Raw genomic sequence first — 19572 nt, forward strand, 5'->3', positions numbered from 1 at the left:
TATCCATTTATAACTGTCATATAATTGTGGGCTTTCCTGTATGCTTGTGGTGTCCCGATATCGAGTCCTCGGTGATGTTTCTTGACTGGCTAGACTGGTGGTGGAGACATATGGCTCTGATTAGAAGATCATTTAACCTCTCTCTGTCACCATGCCCAGAGTCAGTAGACTGATTGCATTTGCAGAGGGCCTTAGTTGGTACAAAATGTTTATAATGCAGTCTAGCAATTATTTCTGCAAGTCTTGCCAAATCCGGTAGACGTGTGTGTGTGTGTGTGTGTGTGTGTGTGTGTGTGTGTGTGTGTGTGTGTGTGTGCGTGTGTGTGTGTGTGTGTGTGTGTGTGTGTGTGTGTGTGTGTGTGTGTGCGCATCCATGTATGTCTGTGGTTTGTTTATGCCAGGCCCCTTCTCACAGTTCATGATCACTCTGGCAGTTGGTGAGCCCACATCTGTGGCACAGTTACAAAAGCTTTAATTCATTAACTTTATTGGAGAAACACAGTCTCAGCAGTAGCCCTAAAGGGACCTGTGGTACCACAGTGCAGATACAGTATTTCTAAGGGAGGATGCAGTGGCACAGTTTCTGATTTTGCATCCAGTCTCAAATTTAGAAGTGATTCACTGGAGTGATTTGAAGAGAGCAGAAGTGAAAATATTTGTTTTTGAATTCCCATTATTTCGTCTGCCTGAGATACCCAAAAGGTTTACGAGGCTTACAGTCTGGACATAGCCACAACACATTTTAAAAAATACCCCAAACCAGCTCCAGATGTTGAATAATCACTACAATCATTAGTCACAGACAGAAAAAGTCTACCGTGCCATTGATGGGAAGACAATTTCCATGTGTGCACGCATACTTCATGGCACAGTAGCACAAAGACACTTGCAAATCCTAATGTAGGCTGTGCACAAAAAAATATGACAGCCCACAACTCCCAGGGCAGTATTTTGGCTCTTATTATTTCCAAAAAGCATAAATACATCATTCGTCTCAAACATTTTAAAAGCAGAGGTCATTTATAAATTCCTGACAGAATATAAAGTGACACTAAACTTCAGTATAAATTCACTTATGGGTGAAATTAAATGTAATCTGCACATGCTAAAGCAAAAAAAAAAAAAAAACTGAATTCCAATATGTTGTAAAAGTTGTAATTTAGGATTCATGAGGAGAAAAACGATTTTAGATTAGAAATAAGTGTGTGTCTGTGGCCCCAGCCCGCCCCTCACGGTCCCATAATTAGACGCTCGTTCCTCCAGTCACGCTGCGACTTCCAGCTCCATCTCATCCACTTCTTCTTCTCCTCCACGATCCCCAGCTTTCTTTCCTTTCTTTTTTTTAAAGGAGCTACGCCGTTTATTCACACGTCCTGCAGAACAAGCAGCGTCGGAGAGTCCAGCGAGCTCAAACACATTTTTAGCGCCAGTTTCCAGCAGAATCTCTCCTCATTCAATGGCTCTGTGCGTAGTGCTGCTTTGCGCTCTGGTCGGAGTCCTGCTTGGCCAAGGTAAGTTACCTTTGTAGAAGAAGCTGTACTTTTAATTAGGACAGACCAAGCCAGTGCCATTTGTGTCTGATACTGCTTTGACTAAATTTTAAATTGTTTGATAACTTCTTACTTGCATCTGTCGAGGTATTTCCAGCAAGAATCAAACACAGATAACAGACAAAGAGTAAGATCAGGGGAAGTGATGCATTTGTCTTGACTAGTTGGGGCATGTGATGAAAGCACAGTTTACAAAGCTGGGTGCTTCAAAGTGTAGCAGGTCTGCATTTAAATGAAGCCATGTTGAAAATTCCCTTTAATTCATTGCATCGTTGTATAAAAAACACACACAATTGCAACTTTAAAGTTATGATAAATTCATTATTTGTTTTTGTTTCTTTCTATAGTTTGCCAGTCCACCTCACAAGATACAGTAGTTAATCTAAAGCCTTGCAATGAAGTAATTTCCAGCACCTTTAAACTTTTTGCATATTGCACATGTGTAAAAAAATCTTTGAAACTTTCATGTCAGTAAGTGAACTGTGCCTTTAACTATCATTTAGTTTGTGCCTTGATTCACTTTGATCTATAAGCTCATATAGAAAGCTGCCCTCGTCACACGCAGACAGTTAAAGTGCAGTTGGATATAAGTTGTCAAGTGAGAGTTCTCACTACCCACCGTTTCTGTACTTTCTGCCCTGCAAGTCAAAGGCCAAGTGCCTTGGTATGCTGGGATGCTATGTCAGAAACACCAGAGTCTCACCAGCACAGGACGGTCTAGACAGACGGGCGTGATTTATACTTGAGCAGGGTCACTGAGGCGTAGGAAGAGCCATATCCAAATGCTCCTGGTCCTCTGGTCACACATGGGGCAATTTTCACAGTTAGCAGGGGCACTTTTCTCTAAGTTGCCCTCTTTGTAGGGGGTCAGCTGTGAGTACAACTCAGGCAGGTATCAGCTCTAACAGGTATTTGAACAAAATTCCCACCAGTGTTTTATAGACCTGTTTAAAGTAGGAATACGTCATTAAAACTTCATGATAGATAGATAGATAGATAGATAGATAGAGTACGTAGTTGTGTTGGTGAATGACATCATTTGCAACAGCCTTTTCATATCAAGACTGACAGAAACGTCCAAATAAAAGCCTCCAGTGCAGCCTCTGGAGGAGATGCACACTCCTGCTGTGATGTCTGGCCCAGAACAGCTACTCTGTCTGGGCGGAGCTCCACCGCTGGGCTCATTAAGCCTTGTTTACATGAGGCGTCTAGACGCAGGCGAGCCATGTGCAGCTCTGCCAAGACCGAATGGTCCTCACAACCAGCAATGTCATCCGAAATGGAAATTAGCCTTTCTCCAGACAGACAATACATCACAGAGACAGAGAGCCGTGGCAGACTGTATCTGAACCAGAGAACGGCTGTGCCTGGTTTTGCTTCTTTTGATAAAACTCAAGAAGCCACGCAGCTCCAAGGCACTTCTGGTCTTTCAATTTAGGTTTGCAAAGCAGCAGACAGTGGTGGCATTGGAATGACTGTGTGATGCCTGGTGGGTTAGAGTTAGTTATCAGCAGAGAGCTGCTGTGGGGGGAAAACTCCAGAATGGATCACTGGGAACAGACTTGTGACCAACTATTCCTGTCACTGAAAATATACTGACTGTGGCGCTGGAGAGACGGGAATAAGGATTAGTTATTTGGTGGAGTCTGGAAAGGTACTTCTTGGATGCCTTTCCTGTTTGAACACAAAATTACGTGTTTTGGCAAGAGGATGTAAATTACTTGGACAACATATACAGAGTTGGGAGAATTGCTTTATCGGGGCAGTTCACTTTTGGTCATTAACACTTTAGTATGAGCATTTAATGATGTGCAATGCAACTTTATATTCATATTATCAGCTTTCTGTAGGCACACACTGTAGCTTTAAATTTCAAAGACAGAAAATGAGAGATGGATAGATAAATAGAGAGAGAAAGAGAGTTTAAGTGGTCCTGCTTGGTAGGTCTATGAGAAAAAGCTTTTAAAATGCCATTTCATTTCATCCAGCTGCTACAAGGTTTATTGGGCAGAGGATACTGGGATGTGCCAGACTTCCAGAAGTCAGCCGTGAGTCAGCTAATGTGGCAGTCTAGTAATAAATCCTTGATTCATGATTCTGCCGTCCTTCATGCAGTAGCAGTGGTGTTTTAATTCTGTGCTTTGTTTCCTTGGAACCTGACTCACTTTCTTTAGAAACCACATTTGTCAAATATGATAAACTCTTAGTCATTGTTGTGTCTTACCCATGACCTGCGGAACAGGAGTCATTAAAACCCTTTGACTATTGTGTAGATGCAAAGTTTTATTGTTAGGCTTGCACTGTGTTGCTATAAAGCTTATCAATATGGAGACTGATAATGACTATTCCTGCTTTTGCCTCAGCTCGACTATTTTGATTTAATGGTTATAATAAAATTCCTCCTGGTCCTCTGGGAGAAAGCAGCAGATCTATAAAACTGAGGACTGCTATTCCAGACACTTGTCCTCCCTAACTAATCTAACTTATTATCTAAACTTGCTCACTCCTGCGAGACTTCTCCCAGCAGACATTATGTCTCAAACAGATGGCTTTGTTCAGTGCATTTCACAATCACTATTCCCACTCATTCAGAGCATTTAGTCACTAACCAGCAACAACTCATATTCTGTTACACTGGATCAACAAAATTTATTTCACGGTGAGTTTGTTTTCTCTTTTTTTCCCTCTTGGGAAACTTATTTTTAATAACAATTTGGCGTACTGATGCTGGTTTGAGCCGTAGGCAAAAAAAGTCCAAGAAGTCGATCTGCCAAAGCTATTTCACGTTTGGCAGATCACACAAACCACAGGCGAATGAATGTAGTTGATGGGATTGCGATGGCTGATTGTTTACAGAGTCAAGGCATTCCACACTCTCTAATCCACATGTATAAACAGCCAGATCACCACAGAGTTGGTTGTGCTCCAGTCAAAAAAGCGTCTCTTGTGTCTGCAACAACATATCCATCATTCATTGTCTTTGGCAAAAAAAAGCCCCTAAAGGCTGTTTAAATTGTCAGACAGATTTTAAATTTTGTTTTCCCATCTTTCACAGAATAATAAGCAATTTGCCCTAAAGCACAATGGCAAGATCCTCTTTTGTTTGTTCACGACTATCTTTACTGTCGCACAAGGGCAAATGCAGCGAGTTCCCATAATGTCAAGAATACAAAGCGACAATGTTGATGATAAATTACAAAAGAAATGGAAATATAAATTCATACCAAGGACCAGTATTCATCATTGCAAATGCAAATGTCTGCAGATGTGCCAAGGTTGTGCAAGAAACGCAGCCAGTGTGCTAATTGCCATTAGGCATATCAATAGCACTTGGGATGAAGGAAACATGGAGGCTGTTAGTCATCCAAACAGGTGCCATGAAAGAAGTCTGGGGGCAGTAACTCAAAGTTTGTATGCAGAGGATGGTCTTGGTAGTCCAATATGGCACTATCCTTCTGAAGGACCTGTCTGTTACAAATGACCAAATGCTTGCCCTAACTCCTCCCTGAGATCTTAGTAGCCATTCTATCTGAGCAAGTTTAGGTTTCCAAGCCAAGCAATAATGCAAAAGTTTTAAAAAAAATTCAATAAAACTTCTGTACAAGACAGCCATCATGTCAGTTGAGATGTTAAAAGAGTTAATTTCTGGACATTTAAGTAGTAGAACCAACATGGGATTCAAAACAGATTGCTGTCAAGAACAATATGTTAGACAAACCAACTCAAATAGCAAAAAGAAATGTCTTCATGCTTGATCACAAAATATTACTCATGGTGCCATTTGATATATTTTGCACGTAATGAACAGTTGAAATGATAAGAGAACAGTCTCAAGGCCAGTGTGTTGAAGTGTGCGGACAGGTGTGTTATGTACAGATGCAGCAGTGTTCCATGTGGCTCTACACATCTCCTGCAGTGAATGTGTCTTTGACCAACATATGAAAATGCCATTGTGACAGTGATTTTCACACATTTTTTTCACACATTCAATCTTGTGTTGTCTTCATTGTTTGTACGAGCAGAGCAAATCTCCATAGAGGAGTGCTGTAAAGATGGCCAGAAGCGTGGCAACGACAACCAAGACTGTGCCGCCCTCCCGCTCATTTCTGGGTCGGCCACATGCAGGTAAACAGGTGCTATCTGGTGCTTTGCCCTCAGTGGTTCCAGATGTATGTTTAAGAGGTCTGGTTAGTGGATTCACCTGGTGCTTTTTCAGATTTACAAGTCATTAAATATCGCACCCTTGGTCAGAGTCTTACATTTTCTATTTGCACTACAGAAGCTAATGCAGTATTGGCTCCAAGGGATTTGGCCTGCTCCATGTTTGAGGGAAATGTCTGTATGCCCCTAATATGAGATTACTTTACCTTACTCCCATAAATCTCTGAGCACATTATTCACTTCACGTGAGAGCAGGAAACACTAATAGTGATGGGATAATAACAGGCCTGCTGGTAACCCTAGAAGGTGTGCTGCCACAGGTTCAGGGCACATGAACCAGGACGATCTGCTGCTGTGAACACTGATGGCAAACACATTTACCATAGCCACCCTAAGTGATCCCAAATTTGTCTAAATTATAGTGTGAGGGGAAGAGAGGAAAAGGGCAGGGATTTGTGGGGGAGCGGGGTGTATTTGGGGGTGGAAAAGGGTGAGGGGGGGTCAGAAGAGGGGCTGTTTCAAAACCCAGGAAATACCTTAGAGGTGAAACGCGACATAGAGGAGGATGGAGAGAGGCAATAACAGGAAATCTGAACGATTACTTCAGACACCAAAGGAAAAAAGTGAAGGGAGAGAAAAGAGTGGAGCGAAAGAGGAGAAAAAGAAAAGAAAAACAGGGGTGTGAGTGTGCCCTTAAAAGGTTCTGCAGAGGGAGGTGTGTGCCTTGATGTGAATTTGAGAACTACAGTAGTTTATGTGGAAAGATATTTCTGGTAAGACTTGATAAAGGGGTTTGTTGGAAATGAGAGAAGAGAGGTGAGGGGGTGGTGTTTTATGCTTTCTGTCTTGTAAAACTGCAGTGTGATCCAGAGCAGACAGCAACAGTCACCCTCTGGTAAAACATTGGACTCCACTGACAAACAAGAAATACTAGATATTACAGTGAAATCAGATAAGAACTGAAGCCTTAAGAAACTGATGTTTTGATAATACTGCTCCCATGTGAGGGGCTGTGTTTGTCCGAAATATTGCTCTTGACATTTACTTTATCGATGTGTCACCCACTTTATTCTCATAGTGATGTTTTATATCCCATCTGTAACATGCCATTACTGATTTTGAAATTGTAGACTAACTCTGCCCAAGTGATGTCACTGACTGCAAGAAAAGTGAATTTACTGGCAGCAGTTAGTCACCCAAATATTGCCCAACTGTTCTTCATTCTTACAGGATGTAGTGTGCTTATAATAAGGGAGTGGTTTTTTTTTAGTAATGTTATTCTAAAATTCAAAAAGCCACAATCCTACTGGGAGCAAAGAGATGTAGAGGTGGACAAAACAAACTTGGGACAGAGATGCTGGTTTAAACTAGGGCCGAAAACAACAGAACAAAGGTGTCATGTTGTGCTGCTGAGGCCTGTGACGGCAGCTTCGCAAAGCACAATAAGCTTGCAGTGCCCTCCTCTGAACCCACTCAGGAACCCACTCATCCACGCATTTTTAGTGCGATGTGAGATCCCTGTCAGCCTCGCCTCGGGCCGATTTTAATGGGCTGCACTTTAAGGCAGAGTTGCTTTGCCGCAAGGAGATTATTGATAGGACTGAGAATAAATGCACCACCTGTGTTTTGTGTTTTGTTGTTGTTGTTGTTGCTTACAGGATAGTGCAGGAGCAGTGCTGTGTAACGGTGCTCGAGGATAAAATGTGCACCACCGGCATCAACATGGCCAAAGACCAAGGAGCCTGCGATTCTTTATTCACCAACACCTGCGAGACCAAGACTACAAAGGTGTGTTCATACCTGTATACATGTCTATAAAAGCTGTATGTACTGAAAATACTCTAAACAGAGACAAAACAGAAAATGAAATCACTGTGTGAACCTAAAATCTTCCTCTACTTGGTCAGTGGACAGTACATCACTCCGCTGGACAGCCAGTTTTAAAGCAAGTGATTGATTAGAGCAATGGAATATATCTCTATGTGTTTTTGCGTGTGTGCCGTGTGCAGGATGAGGCATATCACTCCAGGGAGGAATGGAGCTTGTTGCTGTCAGCTAGATTATAAATTTAGCTCTGACTCTAGAATCTTTCACAGGCTCACAGCCAAGCACTTTTCAGCCTTTCTACATTTTTATTCCCTCTCGACCAAATCCTCTGTGCCCCTTAATTTTCACAACATTCTGCACATCAACACATCACCAAGATAAATGCTTGGCACAAGGAGATCTGCAATTTGATGCACTTTCTTTATGGGGTGAGATAATTATCAGTGAGACAGCTTGTCTTCACTTGATGAACTCTGAAGTGCAGGTGGTAGCTTGTACCTTAATGTGCTCAGTTAAGATGAATAAGACAAAAGATTGATTAGGAGATAAGAAATGATGGTAAAGTCAGGTTTGTGCATTGGTTCACTAATCAAACTAGTCAAAGGTATCTTCAAAATGAAAATCCCCACCTGAACTGTCGATGACATAAAGGAAAAACAATCCCAAAAGTAGTTGTTTCTTAACTATTAGGACAAAAATGAGAACTATTCCCTATCCATTACAGACATATCCATTGCTATGCTGATGATACCCAGCTCTTCTTGTCGTTCCCCCTGGACAATCAAACTGTCCCTGCCTGGATTTCATCATGCCTTGCAGATATCCCGGCGTGGATGGAAAAACGCCACCTTCAACTCAGCCTCTCCAAGACCGAGCTCCTTGTCATCCCAGCCAGTCCCTCTATACAACAAGAAATCAACATCCAGCTTGATTTAACCCAACTCAAATCCACAAAGTCTGCCAGAAACTTGGGTGTCATGATCAATGACCAACTAACCTTCAAGGCTCATGTGGCCTCTGTTGCTTGGTCATGTCGATTCACCCTCTACCACATCGGGATGATCAGACCAGTCCTGTCTGAACATGCAACACCTGGTACAGACTCTCGTAATATCACCCATCGACTACTGCAGCTCCTTACTGGCAGGCCTCCCCGCCAAAAACATCAAGTCAACCTGCTGCTCACATCACTTCACTGGCTTCCAGTTACTGCCTGCAAAAAATTAAAAACTCTCACACTTGCATTCAAAACTACAATGAAAACAGCTCCCTCCTACCTGAACTCTCTCATTCAGGTGTACACTCCATCCCACTCACTATACTCCGCCAACAAAAAGTGCTGGATATAGCTAGATTCTTCTCTTCTGTGGTTCCCTGGTGGTGGAACTAGTTATCAAACTCTGTTCAATCTGCAGAGTCCCTCTGAGTCTTTAAGAAAAGATTAAAAACCCAGCCCTTCACTGCCCACCTTTGCACTTGACAGACTGCAAAAAATAAAAAATTCCGATTACGTGCACACTGCCTGAAGGCATCACAGTCCTATTATCACACTTGAACTTGTTTTATGGCACTTATCCAGGTTGTCTTCTCCTGACTGATCCTTACTTGTGTTGTGTCTACTCTCAGTCGACATAGCTTTGGATGAAAGTGTCTGCTAAATGAAACTAGAACTGTAGAATATCCGGCATCTGAAGGAAATATGCTTATTTGTGTGTGAGTCCTGCTATATTGGGAGTTTCCTATAGAGCTACAGGAAGGAGTTTATTAGCTTATCATAGCATAAAAACTGGAGCAGTAGGAAAAGCCCCTAGGTGGTCTGTCTACCTACATGGATCAGTGTTATGAGTTAAGCCTGCATGAGTACATCAGGGTCCACTAGAGTCCGTGTGACGTAAATTTCGTCATCTGCCCAAGTTTGGGAAAGTTCGTACAGGCCCCTCTGCAGACTTTCACATGTAGCTCAAAATTTGTGTTGCTACCAGAGCAGTACTGTGCATGTTCAGCAGAAGTCTGCATTTGAGTGATGCATATCTACTGTGCATGTATAGAGCAGAATCCATCAAGCGAGTATAATCAAGGCTTGACATGTTACACAGTTAGACCAGTTAGAAGTTTAAAATCACCTGCCTACTACATTCTTGATTCCCACTGTGCAGCCAAAACAGTTTCGACTCACCAAGGCATGAATTTCTCAATACTTCTGAAAGTGTCCTGCAGTATCAGACATCAAGACGTCAGTTGCAAAGTGGGGCCATCGTGCATCACTCCGGTTTTTTAAGCACGTCCCACAGACACTCGATGAGATTGAGATCTGGAGACCTTGGGAGCCAAGTCAACATCTTGAAGTCTTGGTCATTTTCCTCAAACCTTATACATTTTTTGCAGTGTAGCAGGGTACATTATCCTGCTGAAAGAAGTCACTGCAATCAGGGGCGATCGAAGGGGTGAACGTGGTCTACAGCAGTGTTTCAGTAGAAGCTATGAAGTAGTACCATCCACATGGAAGCCTTAACCCAAACTTTCTTAGTAGAGCATTGACCAGAGCATCTCATCCCACTGTGCATCCTTCAGCCACCGCTTCCCAAGCTATACAAAGCACACACACACAGTTGTCCACATGATGGTGAATAAAATGTATCAGTCCAGTCCACTTTCTTCCATTGCTATATGGTCCTGTTCTCTAGCTTATATCACAGCAAGCTGCAATGTGCTGTGTGTTCTGACGCCTTTCTATCATAGCCAGCATTAGGGCTTTTAGCAATTTGTGCAACAGTTGCTTTTCTGTGGTATCAGACCACACAAAATAGTCTGTGTTATGCTCTTAACTTGTCAGTATGTGTAATTTTGTTCGCAAATCAACAATTGTTATACAATTATACAACAATTGTAATAAACAGCTCAGAGAAAGACAGCTAAGTTCTGTAGAGAAGAGGTGACCTACATCATTTCCTGAAGACTTTTAACTATGAACCCTTCTGAGTTACTCACATTCAAAATCTGGATTCTAATTGCTTTAAATGCAGACTTTTCCCCACGTTGATCAGTTTTATTCATTTCAACCAGTTTTCTGAAATTGCCAAGTTAGAATTTGAGCAATATTTATACTCAAGGCCACCTTTTTGAATGTGGATCTATTTGATTAAGATTGTAGACTCATTTGTTGTATAATCTGCAATCACATCACAGCAATAATTAAGACTCTGTGAAGCAATGCTGATGAGCACTAAATAAACAGTGGCTATCTGCTATGGCATTTAAAACGGGAAGATGATACTTAGTTGTCCTTGTAAATGCCACAGTTTGTGTGTTTTCCCAAATATGGTTAAAATCTGATTAGTCTAAGAGTTTCGTTTTGAATAAATATTTTTTGTGCTTGAAATTACAACATACATTTGTTGTTTTCATTTGTTACTCGCCACATGGGACGCCCGTTTGCCTTGTTTTTCTTCAATCACCTTTTGAGTCAAGTTTATTTATGCTCAGGAGTTAAGACATGTTTCAATAGTAGCATAGAAACAAGCACAATAGGACTGATGATTACATTTAAAATTATAATAATGATCAATGCAACACTGTATTCATTACGGATCAAGCTGTGGCCAACTATATACTTGTACTATATGACTACATTGACCAGCCTTGTAGTCTGATCCAGGGCTGTAGCCCAACACAACCTCCACAGGCTGTTTCAGTACCTTATATTAAGAGTAATATCCAACCAGTGTAACACTTTCACCAAAAACCGCTGTCAGTTAGATGTTGTGTTTCATGTGGGTTATATTTCTTTCTTTCTTTGTAGTTGAACAACAACTGGCAGTCAGAGATCCCCTGTTCACGTAACAATTCAGTGCAATGCAGTGACTTAGAAAATGTAGAAAAATGCAATAATTGGCAATTGCAAACATCCCAAAAGCCATATAAGGTCTTGTATTACAATAATCATCTGAAAAAAATACAGCAAATATTCTTTTAGGTTTATGTTTAATTTAAAAAATGGTGTTCAGTAACAATAAGAAAACTGAAATAATACATGATAGATGGTAATATTTCAAATATATTCCTTCATGCTTGTTTGTATCCTGTATGATTCAGGGGCCTTAAATATAATTCTATTTGTGAATCAGTGCAAAACAGTTGTCTCTGGGCGTGCACAAATACGAAGCAAAATTGGCTGCAGGAAACATGTGAGTTATGGAATTGATTACTTGACATGACAGAAGGCAGGAGGACAAGAAAAATATTTATTTGGGAGAAACAAAGGATTGTCTCTTGGACAAAAGATGTGCGTGCACTGTTTCACAACTCTGGGTTTGCTGATGAGTCTGTGTTTTCTCAGAGTAAAGGGCAGTGGGCTGACGATACGTGGATTACACAAAAACTGCCTACACTTAGGATGATGAAGAATGATTTTGGCAGGGAAAATGATGTTGCATGTAATGTGTACCTTCTCTGGTCAGTCTGGAAGATGAAAAGCAGATTTGTTTAATGTGCTGCCTGAGTCATGCAGAAAACAAGTTCCATTTGATTTTCTTTGTATTTTCCAGGGAGTGCACAATAGTTTGTTTAGTAAGATGAAAACAGATGTTGACTTTGTCAGTAGGATGATGCACAAGCACTGAGTTGCCTCTTCACATGTGAAATGTGCATTAGCTAGTTACTTGAAGAAAGTCTGTCAGGTAGAGGATTAAACTTCTTATCAGGATAAGCTGCTTTTATGCTTTTCTCTGTGAACTGTATTCAGGATAGGATAGTTTTGTGTTTGCGCAGGAACATTTTATGTTTGGGCATTTTTGAACATGCTAAGCCCTAGATTTTATCCATAGACTGTAGATAAAGATTGATGAACCCTCCCTGACATCGTCTATAGCTTTTTGCTTTTAAACCTCAGTTTAGTGACTCCAGCGTCGTCACCTTGACAGTGCCTGATTCCTGAGTCCCGGCTAATCCAAAAAAGAGCAGAGAGGTAGAGTGGGCATGAAGATGAGGTGGGCCATGCAAATGTTTCTGGGTAATGGGCTTTCCAGTGATGGGATCCATCTGTCACTCAAAGCCACGTCTCTAATTAGTGATAACTTTAAATCCTAATACAATTGTAAATGTCTAAATTATATACCCCGTGTCCCAAAAGTTTGTTCTCCCCAGAAAAACAAAACTCAGAGACTGAATATGCAATATTATCAATTCATTCAATAACCAGTATTTACCCCTTTCACTCTGATGACGGCTTTCAGTCTTTCATGCATGGAATGTCCAACACTCGAACACAGCCTTAGAGTTGGTAAAGATGCAACTGTTCACAATTCCCTATCAGTTCTCAATTGGGTTGAGGTCAGGGGAGTTTGTTGGCCATTCCTCCTTACACAGAAATCCAGGTAGATGCTCAGAACACCATTATTAAGTCATACGGGCAGTGTGAGCAGGGGCACCATCCTGCATAAATACCAATTCCGAATGTCTGTTAAACATTTTCCGTTCAGTCACAAGGCACATTTTTTTTCCTCCTGGCAAAAACTAGAAGTAGAACCTTTTCTAGAATGTTGTTGATATAATATTGTGCATTAACTTTGGTACCTTGAGGAGCAATGTGAGGCTCTGAGAGACCTGAAGTGGACATAGCCCCAAAAACCATGCTATGGGCACTGAATTTCACTTGCTCAGAAGATGGTACTTTTTCATGATCATCTGTATACATATGGTTGTTTTGGCTGTTGAGTGTTGGAAATAAGTAGAGAAGGCATTCATGAGAGAAAATCCAGTTCTCCCAGTCTTTTGGAGTCAGAGTTATGTACTTCTTTGCGAAAGTCAGTCTCATCACCTTTTGCATTTTGGTGAGTCGCGAGGTACGTTGCCTCTTGTAAGGTTTCAGACGCAATGTTTCTGTTAAATAATGATGCACAGTGCTCTTACAAACATCTTCGCCAAGATTTTGCAGCCTCTGACTGAGTCGTGTCGTGACTAGTGTCTTTTACCCTTGGCCTTTCTCATCAGATCCTTGGCTCTTGCAGTTAGGCCAGATGGACATTCTGAGTGAGGCAAGTCTTTGAAGGATCCTCCTTTGGAACCACTTCTGCACCCAGTGGATACTTCTGCCAAGGGCTGCAGCTACCTGCTGATGAGTTTTTCCTGCATTTCGAAGAGCAATGGCCTTTGCATGAATCTCAGACTCTGATAGAGTATCTTTTCCACCCTTACTCTTGGCCATGGTGACAATGCTTCCAAAGTTTGTTGTGAGTATAATGCATTTTGGTCAAGCAATACATTTATATACTGGGACCTGACAATTTGACCAGGCAAACAACCAAACAGTACCTGATTGACCAGGTGTAACCCATTTTGGTGACAAACAATCAAACATGTTGTCCAGCGGGGACAACAAACTTTTGGGACATGGTGTAAGAATTTACCCCTATACAGTTGCCATAAATAGGGAAATTAGCTGTGAAGACCATAATAGTTTTTTCATTCCAGATCCTAAACATGTTTAATTATGCTGCAAACATGGTTAGTTTAACATGAGGCTCTATAGGGATTGACTTGCTTTGGGTCCAGCCTCAAGTGGCCATTTGAGGAACTGCAACTTTTTGACATTTCCACATTGACTTCATTTTTCAGGCCTGGAAGTTGCTGCTTGCTTTTATTCACTTTCTAGTCTGCACAGTCTCCACTGTCCTCAAAGTTTTTATTTCCTCAAGTTTCCTAGAACCTAAAGGTTCTTGGAAACTTCTGAGACTAGAGCATTCTAGAACAGAGTCAAGGCCACACAAACATGTACCTGCACATAAACAAACACAGGCAGCAGGTAACCTCTACTGGTATGCCACTATTAGAGTTACAGTCTTTGACATGCGTCCAGTCTTGCAGTCACTACCATTACAGCACGCACACAGTGCACGCTATCAGATTTCAGCTATATACCAGCGTTTCTCTAACTGAAAGTAACCCATCCCCCACACTCTGCACCTTTCTCCTTCCCGGCTGACATTACCAGGTTGTCAGAATGACTGATTGAGCATGCATCAGCCAGAGGGGATGATGTCATCACATCACTGTCTGTCTGACCATCTGTATGTTTTTCTTACAGACTTTTTTTTTTAAAGTCTTGTCTGTCTGAAGCCTGTCAGGTTGTGTGTCTTCTCAATCATCCTCCTTTTCTGTCCATCTTGTTGATTGAGAGCTCGGCTGTCTGGCCGTCTGAAGCACCTCATTCTCATTTTTCAAGAACAAAAGGTTTTCTCTGTATTTTACCAACCAGCGTACCACCCAGCGATCTTATCTTTAATGTCTACATGGTTTTTACTTCTGCTGGTACATGAATTCCTGGCCCGGTGTTTTTTTTTCTTTTCTGCTCTTAGAATTTACTTGCTATGCAGTCTAATTCATTCTCTCGTATTCTGTTTTTCATAGATGTGTTGTGACTGTTGTCTTCTGGGGAAGGCAGCCCAGGAGAACGGCATACCTTGTGACCACAACCTGTCCGTGGGCTACCAGTGTAGCCTGGTGTCCAGGGCCTGCTGCGTGGACGGAGCCTCAAACAATCAGACAGCACCCACATCCCAAACTGAATGTGGGTAAAAATATGCAATCATGAAGCAGGCTGTTTACAATGAAGTGGTTGATTAATTTTACAGGAGGGATGAATAAGCAGAATACAATAGGAAAAAAAAACCTGAGGACAATTAGGTGAAGAAAGACAAGTTCACACTGCCCCCTGGTGGTTGCTTATGTTCATTACTTGTAGCTTTAACTTGAGGTCACATTCAGGGAACAGTTTCATCTTTTGCCTGATACCTAAATACAAGCAGGTCAGGTTGAACTGTATCTGCGGAATTTGTCCGGCTTCGGTGTGTTGCTCATGAGCACTTCAGCAGTGCAGGAAATTTCTGTCTATGGGATTTTAAATGGAAAATTCTGCTCCTTAAAAATATTGTTTCCAACAGATTTAGAGTGAGTGTTGCTATAATGACCATCAGTTTTCCAATAAACAAAAATAAATACAAAACAAGATGAGTTTTGAATAGAAAATAAAAACTTAATTTAGCTAATCTAAAAAAAATAATGTAGGCATGTAAAGGCTAAAATAACACTCATCGATGCGGTCTAATTTGTTAAAGATCCCATCCTCTAAAGATTAAATTGTTGTTGTTTTTTGTTTGTTTGTTTTTTTTACTTTGATGACATGTCTTTGTGGTGTTGTTTATATGCAAAAAGACACAAAAAGCAGTCAGTCAGCGTTATAGCTGAGCATTTCCACTCTGAAGCTGCAATGTTCTCAATATACAGATTCAGACTTCCAGGATTTCATACACAATAAACCTAAGAAGATAATTCTGTCAACTTATACGTTTGTTCTTTCTATATCATTAGTAGTCTTCAAAATTAGGTTTGGTTTGAATATGTATGCTCAAATGGCAAGAGTCAGGACTTCATAGATCTGCACAGACCTAAATAAAGCAACAGTGTAGAGTTACATCTATGTCGTTTTAACTTAAAGGGATTTTTAATGTAAATAAAAACTTGTAAATATGCCATTTTAATACATAGAGATAAAGTTTTACGGGTGGGAGAGAAACGGTTGCAGAGAATGAATCGGATGAAAGTCTATCATCACCAATTTATCAACCATTAAAAATAAGCCAACAAATTATTGCTTCTGTAAGTTGTCATTATTTGATGCAGTAGTTGTTGGTATGTGAGTGAATGAAGAAATATATGTTTCTTCTCTGTTTCCCTCAGTGCTAAATCAAGATGACAATAAAGAAAATGGAGATGATACAGTGTCAAATGATCAGTGCAATGGTAAAGTATAAGCTACTTCTACTGGTAACTGATTTGACCTTAAAATGTAGAGATGAGTTCTTAACGTGCTTGTGTTGTTTCTTAGGGAAATGTGCTCATCGCTGTGTGGGGAATGACACTTGTTCCTGTTTCAAAGGCTATAAACTCAAACCAGATGGGAAGAGTTGTGAGGGTAAGACAAGTTTGTGCTGTTCTCCATTTCCTAATTTAAATGATACTATTTCTGTATCAACACTCTGCATATAGCAGTTGGTGTGATGAAGAAATCAGTTAAAAGATGAACGTCAGACTTGTTGAATACTTTTGGCTGAATTGGATGTAACAAAAGCCTCAACAGTGTGATAATTTAGATGGAGACATACAATGTTTTTCATTACTGAACATGTGAAGCTCCTCTCTTCTCTCAGATATCAACGAGTGTTTGCTGGGAGCCAGCAACTGTCGGGGCGGAGAGCGTTGTATCAACACAGAGGGCTCATTCCGTTGCCAGAGAGAGGTCAGCTGTGGAACTGGCTATGAACTCACTGACAACAACAACTGCAAAGGTCAGTTTCTTTTCCCTCTTTCACAGAGAGACCCTATGAACACGGATCTGTGCTTCTGTGTCATATATTTGCAGGTATTCTTAGCGTGTTTAGTGGTAATTCTGTTCTGATGTCTCCATCCAGATATTGATGAGTGTGAGACTGGCATCCATAACTGTGGGCCAGAGTTTGAATGCCAAAACACCCAGGGCTCCTTCCGTTGCCTCCCCAAGGTAAAGTGTGGGGCTGGATTCATCCAGGACGCCCTCGGAAACTGTATCGGTGAGCATCCGTAATGAAAGAATTACAGTGTAGGAGTGTCTTATGCAGAGCTTTGCTTTAACATTAAGATGCATCTCATCAGATGTTTGAAAAGCTTTCTTTTCTTTTTTTTTAATCTGGGGAAATTTACAGTGTTACAGCAGCAAAGGGGATAGTGCAAACATGTAGGGAATCGGTGGAAAACAAGAAATATACACAAGTTCTGTAATTATTATACAGATTCTTCCATATGTGGAAATTCAGATATTGCACAGATTCTTCAGGATGTGGAAAACAACCATATTGCAGATGTTTATATTTTGTGGCCTCCTGGATTTTTCTGCTGCACCATTTTCAGGGCAAAATGTACTCATATACAGGGAAAAATACTAAAATGGTTAATAATGATACAACAATGTCACTTTGCTATTCAATAAATTAAGGTGTTCTCAGGTTTTCTCTTGTATTTGCAAAGCACGATCAGCTTGATTTGTTAAAAAAAAACAAAAAAACGTTATGAGTTGTTGATAATTATAATTCAGGTAGGCCACCCAACAACAAAACAGAAAGAATTATGAAACCATGGAGAAGGGTTAGTTAAACTGAAACTCTAATAGGAGACATTTAGACTGTGGGGTCAATCTGATCATTCATTATATCATGTTGTGTAAGGTTCACCTGAGCAATGTTTTCATAATTTAACAATGTTTTCTGTGTCTCTCTTCTCAGATATCAATGAATGTGTCAGCCAGACAGGTCCATGCCACAGAGGGCAGGTCTGTATCAACACTGTCGGCTCCTACACCTGCCAAAGGAACTCCGTTAACTGTGGTCGAGGTTACCACCTCAATGAAGAGGGCACGCGCTGTATTGGTACGGCTGAAAACATCATCATACCTGTGTTAAAAGCATCTTACCAGCCATCCTGAGGTGGACATCACACTGTTCTCTGTTGCTTGTATTTCTCTCCACAGATATTGATGAATGTAAGGGACCCGAACAGGTCTGTGCAGGCCACGGCTGTATCAACCTGCTGGGCTCCTACCGCTGTGAGTGTGAACCCGGCTACAACTTCAATAGCATCAGTCGCGTTTGTGAAGGTAAGCAGCTGGTAGTTGCTTTGTGTTCTTACACACACAGCATCAGTTTATCTACTAGTACTGGATAAACTGTGTATCAGAGAATTTTGTCATAATTTCTGCTTCTTATTGTGGCGTTTGTGGACTTTGTTTCTCAGATGTTAACGAATGCAGGCACTATCCTGGTCGTCTGTGTGCTCATAAGTGTGAGAACACCCTGGGATCCTACAAGTGTAGCTGCACCACAGGCTTCAAGCTAGCTGTTGATGGCAGGAACTGTGACGGTAAGACAACCAGGAGGATTATATACAAATGATATACTGTAGATACCAGTGGCTATACAGTCCATAAATTCCCAGTGACTGAAACTATATAAAATGTCGCTCATTGCTGAGTTGGACAACGTTCTGGCTTTGATTACAGCTGCAGCTGAAGGGCAGGACTATAAAGTCCCAGATTTATTTCCATCTTTCAATCTCCAGGCGTATTTGCCAAAATGGAGACAGACGGACAATCAGTGTCCAACTTTAAAGTTACAAAACTGTATTTTATCATATCAGACAGCATTTTAAACGTCATCACTAGACAAAAGCTGATGTTTCTTAGACATCCTGTGTCGTTATCTGTTTTTATGCAAGAGAGAGACACGTATTGTATCACAGAATTTCATTTTGATGATTGCTGTCCTACTTCCTATTACAGTCCTACTGTATATATTTAATGTATATGTGGGATACACATTTATTAATACTGTGATTCATATGTAACCATTAAAAAAGTGGTAGGATAAAGTTGATTATGTTTTGTAATTATCTTTTCTCTGTATAGATTTGAATGAGTGTGAGAGCAAACCATGCAGTCAAGAGTGTGCCAACGTGTACGGCTCCTACCAGTGTTACTGTCGCCGTGGCTATCAGCTCAGTGACATAGATGGCATGACTTGTGAAGGTAAAATGGAACCATTTTAACAGGTACTTGAAGGAATAAGTGTATATGATGAAGAATATTGTACTTTTCTTCTGTGCGTTCCAAAGATTAAGGCGGCTTGTCCTGTATTTAAGAGTGCGCTGGTTCTTTAGAGCCACTATATACTTAATTTACAACATGTACAGTCACTTTATGTGGAAACTAATTTTAAAAATATGAGTTTCTTTAATTTGCTCCCTGGTTTGACTTGCTTTTTTTCTGTCTACAGACATAGATGAGTGTGCCCTGCCCACTGGAGGCCATATTTGCTCCTATCGCTGTCACAACACTCCTGGCAGCTTCCACTGTTCGTGTCCTACCAGTGGCTACACCTTGGCAGTAAATGGGCGCAGCTGCCAGGGTAAGTTGTCCTCACCGTGCTGTTAAATGTACTTGTCGCAGACTCAC

The 19572-nt window shown here is 41.0% G+C and overlaps 1 protein-coding gene across 2 annotated transcripts in view; it reads left to right on the plus strand.

The window, feature by feature from the left end:
* The first annotated feature begins 1250 nt into the window (after positions 1–1250).
* The window catches only part of fbln1 (fibulin 1), a 34444-nt gene continuing 16122 nt past the window's right edge, over positions 1251–19572 (plus strand). Inside the window, exons 1-13 of one of the 2 annotated variants that reach the window (XM_023284193.3) lie at positions 1251–1511; positions 5573–5675; positions 7370–7499; positions 14943–15102; positions 16272–16334; positions 16420–16506; positions 16742–16879; positions 17003–17140; positions 17849–17992; positions 18094–18219; positions 18357–18482; positions 19027–19146; positions 19394–19525. In XM_023284193.3, coding sequence (XP_023139961.2) covers positions 1457–1511; positions 5573–5675; positions 7370–7499; positions 14943–15102; positions 16272–16334; positions 16420–16506; positions 16742–16879; positions 17003–17140; positions 17849–17992; positions 18094–18219; positions 18357–18482; positions 19027–19146; positions 19394–19525 — 1522 coding nt within the window. In that variant the 5' untranslated portion in view covers positions 1251–1456. The remainder of the gene's footprint in view (positions 1512–5572; positions 5676–7369; positions 7500–14942; positions 15103–16271; positions 16335–16419; positions 16507–16741; positions 16880–17002; positions 17141–17848; positions 17993–18093; positions 18220–18356; positions 18483–19026; positions 19147–19393; positions 19526–19572) is intronic. The other variant, XM_023284192.3, reaches the window with a different exon arrangement.

Source organism: Amphiprion ocellaris, chromosome 3 (genome assembly GCF_022539595.1).
Source record: "Amphiprion ocellaris isolate individual 3 ecotype Okinawa chromosome 3, ASM2253959v1, whole genome shotgun sequence".
Classification (NCBI taxonomy): Eukaryota; Metazoa; Chordata; class Actinopteri; family Pomacentridae; genus Amphiprion; species Amphiprion ocellaris.